The 25,575-nt window shown below is 38.4% G+C and overlaps 1 protein-coding gene across 8 annotated transcripts in view; it reads left to right on the forward strand.

Annotated features, from left to right (window-relative positions):
- The window catches only part of CCDC148 (coiled-coil domain containing 148), a 301,195-nt gene that overhangs the window by 228,738 nt on the left and 46,882 nt on the right, over positions 1 to 25,575 (forward strand). For all 8 annotated transcript variants that reach the window (XM_070767653.1, XM_019972422.2, XM_070767656.1 and 5 more), the window contains one exon: positions 3,901 to 4,019. In XM_070767653.1, the coding sequence (XP_070623754.1) occupies positions 3,901 to 4,019 (119 nt within the window). The remainder of the gene's footprint in view (positions 1 to 3,900; positions 4,020 to 25,575) is intronic.

Raw genomic sequence — 25,575 nt, forward strand, 5'->3', positions numbered from 1 at the left:
GATTCAAATGTATTCTTTTTAATGGCTGAGTAATACTCCAGTGTGTATATGTACCACAGCTTTCTTATCCATTCATCTGCTGATGGACATCTAGGTTGCTTCCATGTCCTGGCTATTATAAACAGTGCTGTGATGAACATTGGGGTACACGTGTCTCTTTTAATTGGAATTTTTAATTTCCTGAATCCCAGTGATTATTTTTGCTTTATTCTATTTGGTCTCTCATTTCTCCTTTGCTCCCCTACTGTTCATTCTTCACTGAATAGCCCAAGCTATCTTTTAAAAATTTGTCACATCATATCACTCTTTGCTTTAAACTCTTCTATGTCTTTTTTTAGAACTAAATCCTTGCCTAATCATCTAACCACCATCTAGCTTACCAAACTCACCTCCAGTCTAAATTCGAACCACCTGTTCCAGCTGCTCTGGTTTCTTCCCAACTCTGAGCAAGTGCAAAGTCATTCTCACTCAATGCTATTGCACCCAAAACTCACACTTCTTTCAGTGGTCTCCTTCATCTCTTTTCATTGTTTCCTTACCCTCATCTTCCAAATTTTAATCCAAATGTCATTTACAACTATGCTTTATAATAGTTCTTCCCAGATTTTTCTAAATTGTTGCCATATTTATTTCCTTCCCAGAATTTAACATAATATTCTCTTCATTCATTTACTTGTTATCTCTCTTTCCACAAACTCTCAGAACCTTGAAGCCAAGGCTTTATTTCTTTTTAAGCATCATATCCCAAGTATCTGGCTTAAAGTAGATGCTCAATAAGTATTTTTTGAATAAATGAATGCCAAAGTCACTAGTTTCTTAAGACTATAAGCACTGGTAGAATCAAATACAGAGACACTTAAAAAAATAAGACAATACATAAAATGAATGGTTTGATCATTGGGAAGTCAGTGTCAGAAGTAGTCAATTGGAGTGGAGGCAGAGGTACATCATGGGTGAGGATTAAAATAGGAGATGCAAAATTGGAGGAGAGTATTCTTGACTGAAAGGGGACAATGAAGGGTATGGTGCTACAGTCTTGGGGTGTGTAAAGAAAGTACTTTACAATTTTGGTTAATGAATAAGATTTGTTTAGATTTTCATGTGAGGAGAAAGAAGCAAAGACCAAGAGGTTGAAGTTACAAGGGAATAAAGGGTAGGTGATGGAGGAAGATTATAGAGATGGAATTGGAGAATAGGATATGGAGCCCAGGTGGGGGTTAAGTTTTGGAAGTGCTCCTCACTTCCTCTGACGAGCAGGACATCAAGGAAATGATCTTTAGGATCTCCATTTCTTCTGATAAAAGCAAAGAAATAGAGGCAGGTATGGAACTTAACATAGTGAACAGGCATTCAAATGATACCATGAGCAAGCTGAGAAGCACTGGCCAGGAGTTCATAAAAGGAATGCTGATTGTCAATAAAGATTCAACTGAAACCATCAATTTGGTACCAGTTTATAAAGTCGTGTAATTCTTTCATCAATCACATGTTTATTAGGTATATTCTATCTCCTAGACACTTTGGTTGTTGCTGGAAGTGCGGAGGATAATAAATCACAGTTTCTGCAGTCTACCGGGACAGAGGAATAAGTATACTAATTAACAAAGCCTTGTGGCGAGGCTTATACCAGAGGAATAAAATTATACAAGCAGAACACAGGGGATGATGGGAAAGGGTCATAGGTCTGGTTGTAAGGTAACTGGCTATAATTGAAGCTCTTGGAATTGGAGCCATTCTCCATGAGAGTAGAATCCTGGATGGGGAGGTGGCTCACTGGAATGGAGGAAGTCATGCATCTGTGAGTTAGCAGGTCAGAGGGGCTTCAGACAGAAGTTGACTAGGAAGGTAGAAGGAGTTCTTCTAGACAAGGCCCATGTGTCTGTGGCTCAGATATCTGAATTCTCAATGAATATTTGAGAGAGACCTGGAAGTCCACACATGCTGGTGATAAGGCTAGGTAGATGGTGTAATACAGCCAGATGGTGTAAACATCAAAGGAAGAAAGCATTGTACCTGTGAGGGACAGCATCATGGTCTCAAAGTAGCCATTAACAAGACAGAAAATGCTCAAACCATTCCCCAGCCTCCTGGCAAACAAGGCGTCATAAGAAAAGCATCCTTCACTCAGGAGAATTTCAGCCAAGACAAGAGGGAAGGAGGGAGTGAGGGGGAGAGAGAGAGAGTGATTTGTTAGCTATAGCAAAGGCTGAGGATACCAGAGTCAAGGATGGAAATTGTTGGTTCTGAGATGCCAAAAAGCCTCAGGTGTGACACACTTCCAGAGCCTGCACAGGCCACTGAACCAGATGGTGTCAGTGATCTGAAGATACCAGCAACCTGGGATTGGTCCACTTCTTGTCAAGGGATTGTCGGCAGAAGGACCACTGACTTCCCCTCAAGGTCAATGCTGGGAGTAAGCAATATTGTCAATGGTCAGAACCCAGAGAAAAATGCCCTGTAATCCAATATATTTTTTTCTGAAGTATCTCTTTTCTCTCTGATTATGAAAGAAATATATATTCACTGCACAAAATAAGTTAACACAGGAAGTATGAAGAATAAAATAAAGATCAGTTATAAACCCAGAGGGAGGTAATATAATGGTTGTTAACATTTCCATATCTGGCACTAATAGAATGCTGAGGCATTTGTCAGTTAGGACTCTGAAATGTGTCAGTGTTCCTTTTTCTCCCTTTCCTACCCTCTCTTTCACCTTCCATCTTTGGTGCTGCTACCTTTCTAGCTTCCTCTCTGTTCCCCCCAAATTCAGACTTCAACCATGTCTGGTGTAGAATCACCTTACCTTGGAGCCATGCAATTACTCATTAAGCACTGAACGGATGTTGCTGTTGTGGCTGCTGGTGTCACAGGCCTGCTGCAGAGTTGCTAGGCTGTGGCCATTGCACTTGGGATGCCTCTTCTTGTTCTTCCAGGGGCCAGAGACCACGTTGCTGGGCAAGTCTGAAAACCACTTAGCTTTTCATATTCACTTCTCAAAAGAGAAAAATGCCACCTTGGGGATGAGGCTAACCCAACCTTTACAAAAGCCCCTCTGCTGGTAGTAACTCACTACAATTCACCATTAATGTACTGTTTTTTACCAGCAAGATTCAGTCTCTTGACCCAGACACAGCATGGCAGGCCAGTCATTGAATGGTCCTCTGTCAATTAAACATAAACTTCAGTTGCACCGTCACTAGGGGAATAATGGTTTCGGCCCCCTGAAAATAGCTTATGTGTGCTTCAGGTTTTCTCTTGCTGACTCCATTCCCAGAAAAGGGAGGTAAAACATGCCTAGTGAGACAGTACTTTCATTTTTTTGAGCTTGATAAATTTGTCCTTCATTTTACCACATAAGTCAGAACTACTATTTATCACAACCCTGCTAATTTTTTCTTTTCCTCCTTCCTCCCACCTATCTCCTGCCACATCCCCAGAAGCATAAAGCTTTCAATATCTTGCTGTCCATTAGCATAAATAAACTCATGCTTTTAAAGTAAAAATAGATTTAATGCTATATTTGTTAAAGACTACATTACCATAAGAGGATAAAAATATTCTTGAGTAACAGGTAGATCATATACTTTAGAGACAATAATATGCTTTTATTGTGGTTCCCTGAAAGTTGATTATTTTAGCCATATATTAAAACTTTAGGTCTTGAGCACATGTTACATTTCCACTTTAGAAACTGTTAAACCATGCGGTTTCTCAGGACATGTACTTTCATGTTTTAACTTATTTTTTCTGTTGTCAGTGTTTTGTAGGCAGACCAAAAACATGGAGGGCCATTTAAATTCAGTCTTTGCTATATGAACCAATGGATAATGTTGTTATAACTTTGTTCCTTGTTTTTGTATTTGTCATTAATTTAAATTTTATGTGATACTTATACATTAGATAAGAAAATACCGGGCTGATAAAGAACAGAAATGGCAGGAAATGGAAATGAGAGGTCTTCGGCATCTGGAAGAACTGAAGAAATTAATGGCTGAACAGTCAGTAAAAGACAGAGAAAGGTAAAAAAAAAAAAACCAAAACAGTAAATTGTGTGGTAATAGAAGTCTTTTGTAATGTGTTAAGTGAATGGAATCTTACATAATGTGTTAGGATAAATAATATCAGAGGGAGCATTTTTCTGTACTTAATATGTCCTTGCAATATTTATATTCACAAATTGAAAAGTGATACTTATATTTTAAACTTTCATATTCATACACAAATCTCTAATTTTCCATTTTGTTCCTTAGATAGCTTCCTAGTTAGAATCATCACAGAGAATTTCATAGTATTTGATTGCCCCCTGTGTTTGTGAAATAATACTGGCTGCTACAGTGACTTAATATTTTGACCTAGAAGAAAGAAACCATTATTCAGAGGAAAAGAGAGACCCATTTACTATGACTGAGGCTGAGAAAGACAATACACAATCATACTGTGCTGTGTGGTATTCCTTTTATTATACTTAAGAGATATTTGATATAGGAAAAACCTTGAATTCCCTAGAATAATGTAATTTTAGAGCTGGAAAGGACATCTGAGATCCAGTTTCCTCATTCTGTGAGGATTTACTGCACTGAAAGTTAAAATTACTTTTCCCTAGTTTAATGTATCAATCAAGGTCAGTGAAGGGGCAGAGACAACATAGTATTTTGAATAGGGGAAGTTTAAGATAAAAAAATATTAATTCTAAGAAAAATAATTCTCAGTTACATAAAAGGATATAGAGAAGTTTAAAGAATGTCCCAGGGCTGAAGGAGGGTTCTCATGGAAGAAACAAATTTGAGAGTGCGAACCCTCCTCTCCACAGTTGGGATTCAGATCTCACTGTGGCTGTGGGCTGCCACGTGGTGGGAAAGTCCTTGAATGGGCTCATCCATAAGTTGTTCCCAGTCACTAGGCAAGCAGGAACACCCTACCTGGGTGCAGGATGCCCAAACTGGAAGTCAAGCATTGTGATGCTCACGCTTCCAAGACTTGATGGGAATCTGATGATGAGAGTACTTCTGAAATTTGATGGGAAACTGCCCACAGGGTGCAACTGAGCTCCACAAGCATCCCTGAGTGTACCCCACAAGTGCTGCTGGCAGCCATGAAGCAGGAGCAAGAAGGAGGAGTAAACACAGAAACTAGGAAGGAAAGCCTTTTCCTTCTTCAGAATCCCTCCAGCACCCTTTTCCATCATGGCTAAGCACTGTGCCAGCTGCAAAGCAGAAATGTTACAAGGTCCATCTCTATTTTCATAGAGCAGATAATGAAGGGTAGATTTGGAGCTGAGAGACAATAAATTAGTAACTGGTATAGTTATACAGTTTAGCCAGCTTCTGAGTGGATTTTCACAAAAGATAAATTAAAAATAGATCTTTCATTTTGTAACATAAATCATAATAAAGTTTTCTTTACAGTTAGTCAATGTAAAAAAAATTGCCTGGAACTCTTCATATTTTCTGCTCAATTTCATTGTGAACCTAAAACTGCTCTAAAAATGAAGTCTATTAAAGTACTAAAAATTACATTTTAGACTTATTGTAACTTAAGATGACATAACCATTTTACACAACAAAGTTCACTTATATCTAGGAAGCTTCCTTTGTGACCCATGGAAATAATTTCAAATTCCAGTCACCAAGTTGCAGAGTGAATCTGGGGTTCCACACGGATGCCAGGCAATTCCCCTCAAGCTTCTGAATAAAATTCAGTTGATTTTCCATGTATCTCAGGATTTGTAATTGAGTTTAATCTATTATGAAAAAAATCAAGAATATAGCAAAGCTAGGGCTCAAGGCTAAGTGATGAAACAACCAGTGAGAAATCAGTTAAGCACAAACCAAGATATAAGAGGATACCAGAGGGCAGGCCAGGCCACGGGTCAGAGGCAGAAACAGGCAGTTCAGTATTAAAGGCAAGGCAAATGTGGGGATCAAAAGGCTGGTTGGATAGTCTGAAACTCAGCTAGAGGAACAAAAGAGAGCCCCAGGAATTAAAGGGGGTGGGGAAAAAGGAACAGCGGTGAAGTCCCCGCATGCTTCTAGTAGAATCTACCCTCTTAGCCAAGGAGTTTCTTTGATTACAGAGCCATTTCAGCCTTGTGCTTCTTGTCCCAATAATTATCAAGATAAGCTGATTCAGAACTTTAGTTGAAAAGAAGAAAAGGAAAATTAGATGGGCCTGTCTTACATAACATAAAAGAAAAATAAGTGTCATATTATAACATAATGAAAACAGTACTAAAGAATAGGAACCAGAAGACCAAGGTTTCAGTATATTATTTGAATGGTGTAAGACCTAGGGAAAGTCATTAATTTAACCTCTATTAGGCTCTGTTTTGTTCTTTGTAAAAAAAACTGAACTGGATAACTTTTGAATGCTAAGTGAGCTATCAATTTTTAAGAGTTTATGATCTGTATATTTTACTCATCTGAAATATAGATTCAGATAATTATGAATCCAATCCTTGTATGCCAATGGAAAATCAGTGAGGAGGGCCATTAAAATATCCAGATAATGTATCAGAACATAATTCTCAGAAATTTTTGGATGATATTGTAGATAAAAGCACAGTCCTCATTTTGTGATTTAGAGAGAGAGAATCTAACATGTAAAAACAGCTGATAACTTTTGCTTCTGACAAGAGCTAGAAATTGTGTTCTTTTGCAGCCATCCTGATGCTGAGAAATGTGGTTGATTGGTTAAAATGTTTTTCTCCACTACTGAAATACAATTCACAAATCTCATATTTGATATTTTAACTGTAGGTACATTTTTCTCAGGTCAGAATAAGAAGGCTTGAAGCAGTTTCCAGATCTGTTAAAAACACACATACACATAGCCTTGAGAGTTTGAAAACTTTTGATATTTCATTTTTCTATTTTCTAACTCTAATATTAAATTTCTTGAAAACAGTACTCATAAATTAGCACATATATTAGGTTAAACCATAAGAAAATTCCCTTTTTATAGGTCAAACAATGGTTAAGTATTGGCAGTTTTATGCAGTTCAACATAATAAAGAGATATAGCAATTTATTTACTAATTACATTTCCTGTCTCAATCTGTTATAAGCTGTCTTGTGCCCTCATCACTTTATTGACATTGTTCTTGACATAGTTTCCACTAACCTCCTAATGCCCTATTTTTATATCTCAACAATGTCAAAGAAGTGGAGAGGGAAGGCTCTAGAATCAGGTTGTCAACATAAGAATCCCGTCTCTATCCTTTATAGCTGTGTGACATTTGGGTAAATTATTTCACATTTCTGTGCTTCAGTTTCTTCACCTATATAATGAAGAAATAAATAGTATATTTTTGGTGGGATTGTTGCAAGAAATAAGTGAGATATTAAATGGAATGCACACACAGTGAACATCCATTAGATATAAAGATTACTGTCAACTGATGTTTTAAAACATGTGACACTAACATAATTTGTTCTCAAAATATTTAAGCATTTTAAATATTTTAAATAAAAGGTGTAATAATGGGGACACTTTTCAAAACTGAAATATAGTTGATTTACAATGTTGTGGCAATCTCTGCTGTACAGCAAAGTGACTTAGTTTTTAATTTTTATGCATTCTTTTTTTAAAAGATTCCTTACCATTATGTTTATCACAGGAGATTGTATATAGTTCCCTGTGCTATATACTAAGACCTTGCTGTTTATCCATTTTAAATGTAATAGCTTGCATCTACCAGCCCCAAATTCCTAGTCCATCGCCCTCCACCCTCCTGCCCCAGCTTGGAAACCACAAGTCTGATCTCTGTGTCTGTGAGTCTGACTCTGTTTCATTTCATTTGTGTCATATTTTAGATTCCACATATAAGTGATATCATATGGTGTTTATCTTTCTCCTGACTTACCTCACTTAGTATGATAATCTCTAGTGTCATCCATGTTACTGCAAATGGCATTATTTCACACTTTTTATGGCTGAGTAGTACTCCATTGTATATATGTACCACATCTTCTTTATCCATTCATCTGTCAATGAACATTTAGGTTGTTTCCATATTTTGGCTATTGTGAATAGTGCCACTATGAATATAGGGGTGTGTGCATCTTTTTGAATTATAGTTTTGTCTGGGTATATTCCCAGAAACAGGTTTGTTAGATCATATGGTAATTCTATTTCTAGTTTTCTGAGGACTCTCTGGGTGGCTCAATGGTAAAGAATCTTCCTACCAATGCAGAAGATGTAGGTTGGAGCTCTGGGTTGGGAAGACCCCCGGAGAAGGAAATGGCAATGTACTCCAGTATTCTTGCCTGGAAAATCTCATGGACAGAGAAACCTGGTGGGCTACAGTCCATGGGGTCACACAGAGTCAGACACAACTTAGTGACTGAGCATGCTTGCATGGGGAACCTCCATACTGTTTTCCACAGTGGCCGTACCAAGTTACATTCCCACCAACGGCATAGGAGGATTCCCTTTTCTCCACATTCTCTCCAGCATTTGCTGTTTGTAGACTTTTTAATGATGGCCATTCTGACCATTTGAGGAGGTACTGTCTCCCATTGTATTTGCATATCTCTAATTATTAGTGATAGTGAGCATCTTCTCACGTACCTACTGACTATCTGTATGTCTTCTTTGAAGAAATGTCTATTGAGGTCTTCTGCCTATTTTCCAGGTGGGTGAGTTGTTTGTTCATTGTTGAGTTGTATGAGCTGTATGTATATTTTGGGAGACCCTCATGCAATCTCTCCACTGGAAGTCTTCTCTGATATCAGCTGTTTAATACATACATACAAATTATATATGCCTAAGTCCCAAATCACTGCAGGTGGTGATGCAGCCATGAAATTAAAAGATGCTTACTCCTTGGAAGAAAAGTTATGACCAACCTAGATAGCATATTCAAAAGCAGAGACATTACTTTTCCAACAAAGGTCCGTCTAGTCAAGGCTATGGTTTTTCCTGTGGTCATGTATGGATGTGAGAGTTGGACTGTGAAGAAGGCTGGGTGCCGAAGAATTGATGCTTTTGAACCGTGGTGTTGGAGAAGACTCTTGAGAGTCCCTTGGACTGCAAGGAGATCCAACCAGTCCATCCTAAAGGAGATCAGCCCTGGGATTTCTTTGCAAGGAATGATGCTAAAGCTGAAACTCCAGTACTTTGGCCACCTCATGCGAAGAGTTGACTCATTGGAAAGGACTCTGATGCTGGGAGGGATTGTGGGCAAGAGGAGAAGGGGACGACAGAGGATGAGATGGCTGGATGGCATCACCGACTCGATGGACAGGAGTTTGGGTGAACTCCGGGAGTTGGTGATGAACAGGGAGGCCTGGCGTGCTGCGGTTCATGGGGTCTCAAAGAGTTGGACACGACTGAGCGACTGAACTGAACTGAACCCCTTTCTGGTGGCAAAGTACATAGATTCCCTACAGGAAGCAGACAAATTAGGAAAAGACAAGACTCCCCTCCTGAACCATGACACACAGCTTGACAAGCAGAGGCAAAACTGGACATCATACCCCATTTTTACTCCTGGCTAAGCATCACTTTTGCAAACCACAATCTTCAAAATGGATATCCCTGCAAATAAACCAACCTAATTCTTTTAAAATATTATGTATTATCCATGTTGCTTCTAAAGTTTAGCCATCTGGTATTTCTTTCATGAAAAATGTGAGCTCAGTTTCTGACTTTTATGAAAGCTGCCCAGTGTTGTGTCCAGCTCTGCAACCCCATGAACTATACAGTCCATGGAATTCTCCAGGCCAGAATACTGGAATGGTTAGATATTCCCTTCTCCAGGGGATCTTCACAACCCAGGGATCGAACCCAGGTCTACCTCATTGCAGGCTGATTCTTTACCAGCTGAGCCACCAGGGAAGCCTTTCATATTTGTAAACTGATAGACCACCATCTCTACACCAGTTATATAATGATTCATCCTTTCCCCCTGATTTTAATGCCACTCTTTTATTATATATTACATTTCTAATTATGCTTTTATATCCATATAGACACTTGACTAGATTAAATAAAAACTGATCTATATTTTTATTTCTACATCAATAACATGCTGTTTTAATTATTGTTTTTCTGTTTTAATAATTTTGTGTTCATTCATTGTTCTTTTCAAAAATATGTTAGTTACTATATCCTTTCAATTTTAAAATCTGTTAATTTTTTGCATTGAAACTTTGTTATTGAGAGCTGATTTATGTGCCAAATTTAATCTCCATTCTAGGACCATCATTCCAGAGTAGCTCTCCAGTTCAAATCTCTTCTTAGGTTCTCTGGAAGATTTCATAGTTTTTGTTTTGCTCTGTTATTTTTTTTTTCTGGTGAAGACCTGGAAATTATTTTGGAATAAGTAGAACTGAGTGACCAAGAAGCCAATTATAAATTTTCTTTAGTCACTATGTGAAAAGTGTCTGAACTAGAAAGTGGCAGTGGGGATGCAGAGGTGATAGACTCTTACGAAGTACCTAGATTAGGTAAAATTAATTTCACTGAGGAAGGTGTTTGAAGTAAAACAGAGGAAACAGTATGATCCTGAATATTATAGAGCTTTTTCTGTCCTCTTGGGTTTAAAGCTTTTAGTTATTTTGTTTTCAATCTCTTTTACTTTCTGATAAATTCGTTTGCATATACTATCTATGTATCTTTGACCACTTTCTACATGGTTTGAAATATGTTTTTATTATTTAATTTTTAAATAGTTTAGGTTTCATTTTTGATGTCCTAACAATATATTGGTAGGGTGCTTGACAAAGGCAAGGTTGCTAACAGTTTTTAATTTCTTTAACTTTTCTATTTTCTGTCTTTCATAAAGATGAGTAAAAATTCAGCATGATTTATGGGAAGCTAGTAATGCTGCTACTTTTAACATATAAAACCTTCATTGAAGAATAATTTATGTTATCATAAATTCCTCTTTTAAGTGTACAATTAAATGATTTACACTTATATAAGGGCTTCCCTCATAGCTCAGTTGGTAAAGAATCTGCCTGCAATGCAGGAGACCTAGGTTCAAAACCTGGGTCAGGAAGATCCTCAAGAGAAGGAAATGGCAATCTACTCCAGTATTCTTGGCTGAAGAATCCCATAGACAGAGGAGCCTGGCAGGTATAGTCCATGGGGTCTCAAAATTCAGACACGACTTAGTGACTAAACAACCACCAGGGGCTTCCCAGGTGGCGCTAGTTGTAATAAACCCCTCAGACAATGCAGGAGATACAAGAGATGTCAGTTTGATCCCTGGGTAGGTAAGATCCCTTGGAGGAGGGCATGGCAACCCACGCTAGTATTCTTGCATGGAGAATCCTACTGACAGAGGAGCCTGGCAGGTTTCAGTCCATGGAGTCTCAAGGACACAACTGAAGCGACCTAGCACGCATGCACACACACTTATATAGAACAAATATATGTAATTCTACAACCATCCCTATAGTCCAGTCTTAAATCATTTTCCTCACCCCTAAAAGATTTTCATGCTTATTTGCATTAATTCCCAATCCCCCTCCTAGCTTCAAATGACCATTAATCTATTTCTGACTCAAAGATTTGCCTTTTCTAGACATATTATATAAACGTAACACACTGAATTATTTTATTTAGCATAATGTTCTTGAGGCTCATCCATATAGTTGTGTGTATTATTAGCTTTTTTCCTTTTGTATTGAATAATATTCCACTTCAGCATTACTTTTTTTAATTAATTAATTAATTTTTTTACTGTACAATATTGTATTGGTTTTGCCATACATCAACATGAATCTGCCATGGGTGTACATGTGTTCCCCATCCTCAACCCTCCTCCCACCTCCCTCCCCATCCCATCTCTCAGGGTCATCCCAGTGCACCAGCCCCGAGTACCCTGTATCTTGCATTGAACCTGGACTGGCGATTCATTTCACATGTGATAATTTACATGTTTCAATGCCATTCTCGCAAATCATCCCACCCTCACCCTTTCCTACAGAGTCCAAAAGACTGTTTTATACATCTGTGTCTTTTTTGCTGTCTTGTATACAGGGTTATCATTACCATCTTTCTAAATTCCATGTATCTGTGTTAGTATACTATATTGGTGTTTTTCTTTCTGGCTTACTTCACTCTGTATAATAGGCTCCAGTTTCATCCACCTCATTAGAACTGATTCAAATGTATTCTTTTTAATGGCTGAGTAATACTCCATTGTGTATATGTACCACAGCTTTTTTATCCATTCATCTGCTGATGGACATCTAGGTTGCTTCCATATCCTGGCTATTATAAACAGTGCTGCGATGAACATTGGGATACACGTGTCTCTTTCAATTCTGGTTTCCTTGGTGTGTATGCCCAGCAGTGGGATTGCTGGGTCGTAAGGCAGTTCTATTTCCAGTTTTTTAAGGAATCTCCACACTGTTCTCCATAGTGGCTGTACTAGTTTGCATTCCCACCAACAGTGTAAGAGGGTTCCCTTTTCTCCACACCCCCTCCTGCATTTATTGTTTGTAGACTTTTGGATAGCAGCCATTCTGACTGACGTGAAATGGTACCTCTTTGTGGTTTTGATTTGCATTTCTCTGATAATGAGTGATGTTGAGCATCTTTTCATATGTTTGTTAGCCATCTGTATGTCTTCTTTGGAGAAATGTCTGTTTAGTTCTTTGGCCCACTTTTTGATTGGGTCGTTTATTTTTCTGGAATTGAGCTGCAGGAGTTGCTTGTATATTTTTGAGATTAATTCTTTGTCCGTTGCTTCATTTGCTATTATTTTCTCCCATTCTGAAGGCTGTTTTCACCTTGCTAACTCCATTCACCATTGCAACAAAAAGAATAAAATACTTAGGAATATATCTACCTAAAGAAACTAAAGACCTATATATAGAAAACTATAAAATATTGGTGAAAGAAATCAAACAGGACACAAATAGATGGAGAAATATACCATGTTCATGGATTGGAAGAATCAATATAGTGAAAATGAAGATACTACCCAAAGCAATCTGTAGATTCGATGCAATGCCTATCAAGCTACCAACAGTATTTTTCAGAGAACTAGAACAAATAATTTCACAATTTGTATGGAAATACAAAAAACCTTGAATAGCCAAAGCTATCTTGAGAAAGAAGAATGGAACTGGAAGAATCAACCTGCCTGACTTCAGGCTCTACTACAAAGCCACAGTCATCAAGAAAGTATGGTACTGGCACAAAGACAGAAATATAGATCAATGGAACAAAATAGAAAGCCCAGAGATAAATCCACGCACCTATGGACACCTTATCTTTGACAAAGGAGACAAGAATATATAGTGGTGAAAAGACAATCTCTTTAACAAGTGATACTGGGAAAACTGGTCAACCACTTGTAAAAGAATGAAACTAGATCACTTTCTAACACCATACAAAAAATAAACTCAAAATGGATTAAAGATCTAAATGTAAGACCAGAAACTATAAAACTCCTAGAGTAAAACATAGGCAAAACACTCTCCAACATAAACCACAGCAGGATCCTCTATGACCCACCTCCCAGAATATTGGAAATAAAAGCAAAAATAAACAAATGGGACCTAATTAAAATTAAAAGCTTCTGTACAACAAAGGAAACTATAAGCAAGATGAAAAGACAGCATTACTTTTTAAATCTGTTTTTCAAGGCAATGCTGTTTCCTTTCTTGTTGGTAAAATATTAATATTAATGTATGCAAAATAGTATAAAAGGAAGTTGTAAAATGTATGTAAAGTGTGATATCAATATAACATAAGACTGTAATTTGTACCAGGGTGACATATTCACTCACATTATCCCAAATGTTTGAAGAGTAGTAACTGATCTCATGGGGTCGCAAGGAGTTGGACACGACTGAGCGACTGAACTGAACTGAACTGATCTCAACTTCCTTATGAGCCCCCTTCTTGTAGGGTAGTAAGACAAATGGAAACTTTTAAATTAAAAGCATGTTAGGTTCTTTCATTTCTTTTTCTAAATTTTATTTAATTTTTAATTGAAAGATAATTGCTTTACAGAATTTTGTAGTTTTCTGTCAAACATCAACATGAATCAGCCATATGTACATATGTCCACTAACTCTTGAAACTTCCTCCCATCTCCCTCCCAATCCCACCCTTCTATGTTGACACAGATCCCCTGTTTGAGTTCCCTGAGATATACAGCAGATTCCCATTGGCTATCTATTTTACCTCAAATCCTGAAAGATGATGCTGTGAAAGTGCTGCACTCAATATGGCAGCAAATTTGAAAAACTCAGTAGTGGCCGCAGAACTGGAAAAGGTCAGTTTTCATTCCAATCCCAAAGAAAGGCAATGCTGAAGAATGCTCAAACTACCGCACAATTGCACTCATCTCACACACTAATAAAGCAATGCTCAAAATTCTCCAAGCCAGGCTTCAGCAGTACACGAACCGTGAACTTCCAGATGTTCAAGCTGGTATTAGAAAAGGCAGAGGAACCAGAGATCAAATTGCCCACATCTGCTGGATCATCAAAAAAGCAAGAGAGTTCCAGAAAAACATCTATTTCTGCTTTATTGACTATGCCAAAGCCTTTGACTGTGTGGATCACAATAAACTGTGGAAAATTCTTCAAGAGATGGGAATACCAGACCACCTAAACTGCCTCTGAGAAACCTATATGCAGGTCAGGAAGCAACAGTTAGAACTGGACATGGAACAACAGACTGGTTCCAAATAGGAAAAGGAGTACGTCAAGGCTGTATATTGTCACCCTGCTTATTTAACTTCTATGCAGAGTACATCATGAGAAATGCTGGGCTGGAAGAAGCACAAGCTGGAATCAAGATTGCCAGGAGAAATATCAATAACCTCAGATATGCAGATGACACCACCCTTATGGCACAAAGTGAAGAGGAACTAAAAAGCCTGTTGATGAAAGTGAAAGAGGAGAGTGAAGAAGTTGACTTAAAGCTCAACATTCAAAATTTCCATTCTTTGCTGCAATAGGTTCACCTGGAAAGCATTTGAAAGTTCTGATGTCCAGGTCAGGCCCCAGACCAGTTAGATCAGAATCCCTGGCAATGGGATTTCTGCCTAAATAGTTTTTGAAAATCCTCAAGTGATTCTGCAATGCAGCAACATTTGAGAACCAGTTTACTAGAGTTCTTTCCATACTTTTTGAAGTATGGGCCTCTAATTATCTATTGGATTCTTGAGAACATTTCACTTTTTTAGAAGTGCTCCTAGTTTCTCTTTCCTCAATGCTACACCCTCACTGAAATAGTTCAGGAAAGTCATGTAGGCAAAACTTTATATTCATGGAAGAGTTTATCAATTACAAGAATCTTCTGTAAGCAGAAATCTTACATGTTTCTCATTAAGCAGGTGTGTGTGTGTTTGCAAATATGTTTAGCAATAACGAACACTAGTTCTTATTTTCTCCAAAAGAGGAGAGTTTTCCTATGTTGTAAAACAAACATTTGAAGTTGAAGATGGCAGTGGCTATTTCAAAGTAAGGAACTAGAGTCAGCTGCCTTCCTAACACTAAATTGGTTTTCTTAATCTAGTGTGTATTTTGGGGTGCATGCCAACAGGAGGGAATTGACAGTTATTGCATTTTCTAAGTAGTAAAGCCAGATGTTTCTCTCTATTTTCCATGTCTTTTCCTAACAATATGTAAAATTCAGCATGTTGTATTAGAAGAAATTGAAAACTTTTAAAGTGGGTCCACAGTCTAATCTTTGAGATTTTAAAGAGTATGTTTAGTAAAGTGACTTCAACAGAAACTTAATAAACGTTTGTTATGCTTTTGCTTCTCAGCATGAGATTTCCCCAAATTAGTGGGAAAGTTCTTGTTCATTAAATCTCTGTCAACCAAATCCCCATTACAAGTACTTTTGCCAAATTATGTCAACCACGGATCACCATGAGGCATTAAACAAATAGAGTTCTTAGCAAGGCTTCCTGTTTTGTTTTTTAAATGATATTATAAAAGTTTCACAAATTACCATTCATTTAAAAGACTGAAAGAGACCCCAGTGACAGACAACAAGCAGTCTTACAACCCGTAGAGGTGAATAAAAATAATAACTTGTAGAATCTGCTCATCAGTGTAAAACTGTAAAACTGACTATGGTTTTTGTGTATATGTGTGTCCATATTTTTTTATATACTGGATGATCATTTGATAACAGATCATTTGGACATAATCATAGTAGTCCAAATAATGGGAGAAAAGGAAAGATATACCTATCTGAATGCAGAGTTCCAAAGAATAGCAAGAAGAGATAAGAAAGCCTTCTTAAGTGAACACTGCAAAGAAACAGAGGAAAACAATAGAATGGGAAAGACTAGAGATCTCTTCAAGAAAATTAGAGATACCAAGGGAACATTTCATGCAAAGATGGGCTCAATAAAGGACAGAAACAGTATGGACTTAACAGGAGCAGAAGATATTAACAAGAGGTGGCAAGAATACATTGAAGAACTACACAAAAAAGATCTCAATGACCCAGATAACCATGATGGTGTGATCACTCACTGAGAGACAAGACATCCTGGAGTGCGAAGCCCAGTGGGCCTTAGGAAGCATCACTATGAATAAAACTAGTGGAGGTGATGGAATTCCAGCTGAACTATTTCAAATCCTAAAAGATGATACTGTGAAAGTGCTGCACTCAATATGCCAGGGAAATTGGAAAGTTCAGCAGTGGCCACAGGACTGAAAAAGGTCAGTTTTCATTCCAATCCCAAAGAAAAGCAATGCCAAAGAACGTTCAAACTACTGCACAATTGCACTCATCTCACATGCTAGCAAAGTAATACTGAAAACTCTCCAAGCTAGGTTTCAACAGTGTGTGAACTGAGAACTTCCAGATGTTCAAGCTGGATTTAGAAAAGGCAGAGGAACCAGAGATCAAATTGCCAATATCTGTTGGATCATAGAAAAAGCAAGAGAATTCCAGAAAAACATCTGCTTCATTAACTATGCTAAAGCCTTTGACTGTGTGAATCACAACAAACTGTGAAAAATTCTTAAAGAGGGAATAGCAGACCACTTACCTGCCTCCTGAGAAACCTGTACGCAGGTGAAGAAGTAACAGTTAGAACTGGACATGGAACACCAGACAGTTTCCAAATTGGGAAAGGAGTATGTCAAAGGAGTACTGTATATTGTCACCCTGCTTATTTAACTTATATCAACGTACATCATGAGAAATGCTGGGCTGGATGAAGCACAAGCTGGAATCAAGATTTCCAGGAGATATATCAATTACCTCAGATAAGCAGATGACACCACCCTTATGGCACAAAGCGAAGAGGAACTAAAGAGTCTTTTGATGAAAGTGGAAGAGAAGAATAAAAAAGTTGGTTTAAAACTCAACATTCAAAAGATGAAGATTATGGCATTCAGTCCCATCATTTCATGGCAAATAGATGGAGAAACAATGGAAACAGTGAGAGACTTTTTTTCTTGGGCTCCAAAATCACTGCAGATGGTGACTGCAGCCATGAAATTAAAAGACGCTTACTCCTTGGAAGAAAAGCTATGACAAACCTAGATAGCATATTCAAAAGCAGAGACATTACTTTGCCAACAAAGGTCTGTCTAGTCAAAGCTATGGTTTTTCCAATAGTCACGTATGGATGTGAGCATTGAACCATAGAGAAGCACCAAAGATCTGATGCTTTTGAACTGTGGTGTTGAAGAAAACTCTTCAGAGTTCCTTGGACTGCAAGGAGATCAAACCAGTGAATCCTAAAGGAAGTCAATCCTGAATATTCATTGGAAGGACTGAAGCTGAAGCTCCAATACTTTGGCTACCTGATGTGAAGAACTGACTCATTGGAAAAGACCCTGATACTGGGAAAGATTGAAGGCAGGAGGAGATTGGGATGCCAGAGGATGAGATATTTGGATGGCGTCACCAACTCGATGGACATGGGTTTGAGCAAGCTCCAGGAGATGATCAAAGACAGGGAAACCTGGTGTGCTGCAGTCCATGGGTTAGATACTACAGAGTTGGGCACTGCTGGGTGACTGAACAACAACAATAGCAGTCCTCAAATGGATCTTAGCTGAGCAAGCATGATCAACAGAGGAAGGCTAAGAAATCTGTGGACAAAGCATAATATGTAGAGTCATTTTAATGTGAAATTGGATAAGCAAAATTGTGCCCTCAGCAGACGGAGCATCAGCTGGGCAGGGATGGCTCAGCTGGGAGCTTTCTAAAGGTCTTGGATGGTGATTTATCTCCTGAGTTGCACAAGTCCAACTTCAGATCTGTGGTCCTTTCCAAATCGCAGGCAATTGGAGAACGCTTTTTGCACAGTAGTTTGGGCTACTTTTACTTATTGTTTACAACTTGGATTTTTGACTTTAGAAATCTTTGCTCATTAAAAAAAAGCTACTGGATTTCTACAATACCAAGTTGATTTGTCTGTTGCAGTTACTTGTTTAAGACTTAAAATGAAATATCAGCATGTATGTGTTTGTTTGAGAGCTGGCAGTATTCAGACACCCTTCATAATACAATTTTAATAGAAAATGAGCATTACTACCTCCCCTTTGTGCCCATCATTATTTTCCTGCATATGTATGTATCAGTGAAATGATCATAGATGCTATAATTCCAAATAGAAGAGATAGATTGAGTGGTATTTTCAAGATTAAGTTATGTCATATACTGTTCCCCAGGAACACAGACTTCTTTCTTGTTCCACAGATACTTGAAAGTTTCTCTTTGGGCACTGGGTTGTTTTGAAACTGCATTGCCTTTCTCCCATTCAGCATTTACACTAATACCTAGAGTTAGATGACTTGCTGTTCCTTTTTTGCAGCAAAGAGAGGCAGTGTCCTCCAGCACCCTACACCATATTCCAGAGTAAATCCTGTGTAAACTGGAGCAACCACACTGGATGGTATTGATGTCTTTAGCTAGGGAGTTTTACTAAGCACTTTCAGGTAATGAAATACTTTTCAGGCATAAACTTTAGGAAGATTTTATAAAGCTGCAGGGCTAGGTAGGCAGAAATTTAGCAGCTATAATGGAAGTATGAAGCCATGATATGGGGAGAAAGGTAATGGCAACTTTCATAAAATGCTACCGCTGTAGTGGATACAACTTGATGTTTATCTTTGTTTGAAACTACTCCTGAAAAAATATATATACAGAGCTATCAGGTGATATTAAAGTAATTATTTATTGAAAGGAACATATTTGTAATCTGGGTTGTTTTCTTACTTTATATATTTTAATATGAGTTTTATAGAGTCATATAATTTTAGAGCCCCTAGAAATCTCAGAAAGCATCTAGTCCAGCTCCCTTGTATTAAGTAGGGTTCTAGTTTGTAAACAACAGAAATCACTCTCAGGTAATGCGATACTTTCCAGGCAGAAACTTTTAGAAAGTTTTTATAAAGGAAGACTTTATAAAGCTGCAGGGCTAGGTAGGCAGAATTCAACTAGAAAGTCAAATTTTGCAGTAAAATGATTTTGTTGAGAGGTATTTGGGTAGCTTATGGAATCACCTACAGAATCAGCTCAGAAAATGGCTGGAAATAACAGAGACTGTGAAGATCAGAGTCAGGACAGTTACACAACTCCCTGTACAGAATCACCCCAGTGAGTCTAACCACTGACTGTTAGATGCCACTGCCTGCACTTCCTCTTCTGTTGACTCTGGACTCCAGACATCACTGTTGGCAACATGATTCAAATTCCTGCCAGACTGCCACTGCCCATGGCCTTAACAGAGTCTTCACAGGCCTTGCTTCTTAGCATCATTGACTTCTAAGTGAAGCTTGTGATGGGCTGAACTCAGGCCAGAGGCTCATGCTCTAACTGCAAAGGAGGCTGGGAAAGCAAGTATCTGGCATCAGCTGATAGTGGGCATTTCTTCAAAAGAGGAAGAGGGTACAGAAGCTGAGACAAAAAGAAAAAGACTGTCTCTTACAATCCACAACTTTAATTGGCAAAATCAACATGTACCCTTCTTTCTACACTTAAACTATACCAAACTTGCCTTACGCCTAACACTGTGTAATTTTACTTTTTACAACCCAAATCATGTCTACCTCATTCCTAAAGGGAATCAGTTTAAAGTCTCATTTATTATAACATCCATCCCTAAATTTAATATCTTATAGGTGATATGTTTTTGCCATATCATTCTCAAGTCTGTCATGATTCATCTGAATATTTTATGATCAATGAACTAAACTTTAAAGTTTACTACCAATAAACGCCCTCATGTAAAATTGTAAGAAAAAGAGAGATGAAAGAAGCAGACAGAAAGTTAGTTTAATAAGTGAGCACATACATATATTTATACATGTTATATAGACAGATATGTATGTATTTGCATGTATATGGTAAATCAAGGATGAGTGCCTTCCTTAGGTAAATGGTTAAGATCACAACTCCAATTTGTGATTTTTCTTCTCTATTATGCATTACATGTGGCCTTTGCTTCTTAGCCAGCTTCTTGGTTGTGTGAGATTCTTTACCTGGTAGGTCAACCTATTCTGGGTTGTATAGGGTGACTTTTATCACTGGCCACGTGATACCAGAAGATGTCCTGGGAATTCCCTCTACTTCTCCCTGTCGCTATTAAATAATAGCAGTCCTATTTCCTTTTGATAGATCAGTTGTTCCAGCCAGCACTGTAACCTCCTTTTCTACCTATTTACTTAGTGTTAAGATAACCCCCCAAAGGCAAATACTTACATTAGCTCCTTGTTGCTATGGTTCAGTTGCTAAGTTGTGTCTGACTCTTTGTGACCCCATGAACTGCAGCACACCAGGCTTCCTTGTCCTTCACCATCAGTCTGAGCTTGCTCAAACTCATGTCCACTGAGTCAGTGATACCATCCAACCATCTCATCCTCTGTTGCCCCCCTCTCCTGCCCTCAATCTTTCGCAGCATCAGAGTCTTTTCCAATGAGTTGGCTCTTCGCATCAGGTGGCCAAAGTATTGGAGCTTCAGCTTCAGCATCAATCCTTCTAATGACTAGTCATGATTGATTTCCTTTAGGATTGACTGGTTGTATCTCCTTGCTGTCTAAGTGACTCTCAAGAGTCTTCTCCAGCACCACAGTTCAAAACTTTTCCAACACCACAGCCTTCTTTGTGGTCCAGTTCACTGTAACTATTTTTGTCATCCTGGTAGAAGTATTAGAGGTTAACATGAGCAGAGTCTTAAATCTCAGGGATAGGAAACAAATTTTGCAAATGGGTCTTTAAGGTTTGTAATGAAAAAGCAGTGGTCCACCTATGTTCATATACTGACTGTATTGAGAAATAGCACCATATATTGGTCACTATTTCACAGCAAAATCACCTCCTGTAAAATAGCACCCAGCCTCACAAAATATTAGTTCCCAGCTCACGATGTATCTGAGTCTTCAACAGGCCATTTGTCTTGTAAGGATGGCAGCATATGGGCTGCAGCCTGTTGCCTGACATCTTACAGAGTGAAGGGAGTTCCTTAGGATGAAGCAATATCCTGTGGGATGTTGAGTAGCACAGATGGTACAAATGTGGTATATAAGGAGAGAAAATCCAAATTCTTTTTCTGCCTTTCCCATGAAAGAACTGGTGTGATATAATGTTGTAACAGCTAACACTGACTAGTTCCCCTGGTGTGTTTTATATATATATGAGTTATAAGAGTATACATATACTCATATAGGTCTTAGATAGGTCTGCACTGAAGTGTCGAGATATAAGAGAGAGATATATATATATGTCAAGAGTTCAGACTGACAATAGCCAGGTCAGCCTTGATAAGGGCAAATCAGTGCAGTTGAGTAACATGTAGCTCCTGTTCTCATCATGGGGGCATTTTATCCTGAGCCCGTTAAGCAAATATCAGGCTTCTGGAGAAGACTGGCACACACACAGCACATCATCTCTTTTCACCTAATTCTTTTAAATCACCTCCGTAAGTTACTTCTATCCTTTGGACTAACTCCATCAAGTTCACCCATATAATTTCTCTGAATCTTCCTGTCACAAATCTTCTAATAATATTCCTTCCATGTCCCTAACCAGCTGGCCCAACTCTGAACTACTTTCCACAGAGTGTTATTAATTCATTTATTCACTGACTCAAAAAATATTTATTGAGTCTCAAATATGTGGCAGTCACTAGTCCTTTAGCTCAGGTAAAGTGAACAATGAGATGTTCCTCTTGAAATTATACTCAGTGAAAATTTGTCTTCTTTACCACCTCTCAGGACACCTCAGTACAGACCTATCCTCCAAAGCAGTCTACTTGTGTCAGATCCACTTGTTTTCTCCCTCATCAGCTCATCATTGAGAATGTCCCATGGGCCATAGTTGTGGATTGAGGGAGGCATGTCAGTTGAAAGGAGACTGAGCCATCTCTTTGGGCAAATTACTTATGTCTTCAGATCATGCTTAAGCCTAGTGCACTTCTTTTTATTAATCTGTGCTGTGAGCCACTCCCAGCTTTATGGCCAGGTGGCTTAGATAACACTCAGCTTATTATGAGTAGCTAGAGTCTCATTGTCATCTGGTGTCTTAAAGTCAAAAGTCCAATTGACACCTATAGAACAGAAAAATAATACCTGGTTGTTGAGAGGAATAAATAAGCTAAAAACACAGAAGCCCTTATAATAGTGCTTATTACATTGTACCTGCTTGACAGATGATAGTTGAATAGTAAGCCAAGAGCTATTTCTTAAAAGAAAAAGCATAACTTGCAAAGAAAGCATGAGTGCGTCACTGAATCCTGAGGGTTTCTATGATACAAAAACCTATAAGGTTTTTGGCAGGCTCTGTAGAACAGTCTGGTCATCCAGAATATACCAGTGCAACACTGAATCCACAGTGTCATAGGGCCAAGTGGCCTTGCCCTCTGCACTGTGGCTTAGACCAGGTGGACACTTTCCTCTTGCTCTGGCCACTGTTCAAAACTGCTAGCTTTTCAGGTCACTCTCTAAATTGACTAGAGAGGCATTCCTAAATGCTGATTCTACTGCCTTCAAAATCCAAAGAGTATCAATGGGCATGGTGATTTCTTTTCTTTTCTTTTTTTTTTTAATGGACAGAGTACGATGTGCCTTTCACTTTGAACAAGGAGTAAGAAGGTCTATATTGAAATTACTACCTCACCACTTCCTGTGTCTGTGAACTTACCTCTCTGAACACTCCCACATGGTTCTTCACAGAATTAAAGGAAATGACATCTATAAAATGACACTCATATTGAAATGCACACTTGGTAATGTTAGTTCCTCTCCATACTCTTCTCCTTATGTGTAATGTTTAGCCAGCTGTCTCCTGTCTTTGTCACGTGGATATCTCACTGGCACTTCCAATTCTCCATGGCCCCGATGGAGCTACTAGTCACCCCTTCCACCTGTTCTTCTTCCAATGTTTCCTTTTCATAAATGACTCACCCCGCTCACCCCCCTGCCCAATCAGAAGCCCAGGTGACTCCCCCCTCTCTCACTGTCCCCCTGACCGCTCCCCCAGCCAAGGGCTTAGTAAATCTCATGAATTCACATTTTCAATATTGAGCCCTATAGCAAATGAAACAACAGACAAAGGATTAATTTCCACAATATACAAGCAGCTCACACAATTAATTACCAGAAAAACAAACAACCCAATCCAAAAGTGGGAAAAAGACCTAACCAGACATTTCTCCAAAGAAGATATACAGATGGCTAACACTCATGAAAAGATGCTCTACACCACTCATTATTAGAGAAATGCAAATCAAAATTACAATGAGATATTACCTCACACCAGTAAGAATGGCAATCATCAAAAAGTCTACAAACAATAAATACTGGAAAGGGTGTGGAGAAAAGGGAATGGTCTTGTACTGTTGGTGGGAATGTAAATTGATACAGCCACTATGGAAGACAGTATGGACATTCCTTTAAAAAACCAGGAATGAAACCACTGTATGACCCAACAGTCTCACTACTATGCATATACCCTGAGGAAACCAAAACTGAAAAAGACACATATACCCCAATGTTCATTGCAGAGACCCAAACTCTCAAAAGGAATAATATTAATGAATTTGTGATCATGTTTACAGAGCATCACTGTGCCCTATATCTATAATATCAACACCAGTGTAATTACTTGTTAAATTTTTAACTTTTTCCAGCGAGCTGTTAATATTATGAGAGTGAAATCTGTGTCTGTCTTTACCACCATGCTCTCATATATTACATATTGGGGGAAACTCAGTCACAATAAATATTCTTTAAGGGTAAGAGTGAATATAGCTGAGGTAAACTACTACTAGACAAATGGTGGGGCCTTGATTTGTTGTAGGTGAATGAACCGCACTTATCTTTGTTGTCTTTAAACTAGAGAAATGAGGAATTGTTTCTCTCTTTTTTCCCTTATATTTGTCTTTTTTTTTTTTAACAAAGAAAAGAATGCCATCTCAAAATTGTCAAGCCTAAGTATTAAAAGTCATGTCTTAAAAGTAATATTGCTCAATGACTTTAACTTTTAGATTTCTTCTACTCCCTCTCCACTATGTGATCATATATCCTAGGTATATATGTACCTCCTGATACTAAACTTGCTATCTTTCAGGGCAGTCCATTTCACCTTTGGATAGATACTGGATTTTTTTTTCTTTTCCTCTTTTTATTCCTTTATTGTTGTTGGTATGCCCAGATCTGTCCCACTATCTTCTACATGTTAATCCTTCTTCCATTGCTTGAAACCACACGGAACAAGTCTGAAGCTTCTTTCCCTTGACAACCATTTTAAACATTAAGGATAGCTATGCATGTCTCTCCCTACATATCCATCCTCATTCCTGTAAGTCCTCTTTTTTATAAATTGTTTTTGGAAGGGGTATGCTTTCAACTCATTTGTCATTTATAGTCGAGGAAGACTCAGATCCTCACTGGCCAAAGGAGCACCCCAACATGAGCAGTGAACCACATATCATTGTTCAGGGTTGCTATGAAGTACTATCAAAGTATATAAATTATTGTAAATAGAGGTTATTACTTAGGAAGTTACCTGTATCTGTGTCTAATATTCATTTGTTTAAATAAGACCCATCGTACCTAGAAGCAAAGTAATTTGATGGCACAGAGGTATTAACATGACATGGATCTGTCAAGGCAGTGGCCCTACAGTGCAAAGACAGTGGGGTGGCTTCACTTGCAGAGGGATTGAGGGAAACACTTCTCTCTAGTTCCAGCTGGATCCTGGGCTAACAGATCAAGGTTCTATGTATGATCACCTACATCACGATTTCTCCCCAAAACACTGATTACGAGCTTGAAATGAGCCTTCTTATTTAGAGCAGTTCATGGACTTCTTTAATCTTGAAGTTCTGGGAGGAGTCTTCTATGGTCTGCTTGGTGACACAGCTGGGAATTTCCTGGCGCTCCAGTGATTAGGACTCCACACTTCTACTGCATGGGGCCCTGGTTTGATCCCTAGCTGGAGAATTAAGATCCTGCAAGCTGCAGTGAAAAGAGAAAAGTGAAAGTGTTACTCACTCAGTCATGTTCGACTCTTTTCAACCCCATGGACTGTAGCCCGCCAGGCTGCTCTGTCCATGGAATTTTCCAGGCAAAAATACTGGAGCCATTCCCTTCTCCAGGGCATCTTTCCAACCCAGGGATCGAACCT

This window comes from Bos indicus, chromosome 2 (assembly GCF_029378745.1).
Source record: "Bos indicus isolate NIAB-ARS_2022 breed Sahiwal x Tharparkar chromosome 2, NIAB-ARS_B.indTharparkar_mat_pri_1.0, whole genome shotgun sequence".
NCBI lineage: Eukaryota > Metazoa > Chordata > Mammalia > Artiodactyla > Bovidae > Bos > Bos indicus.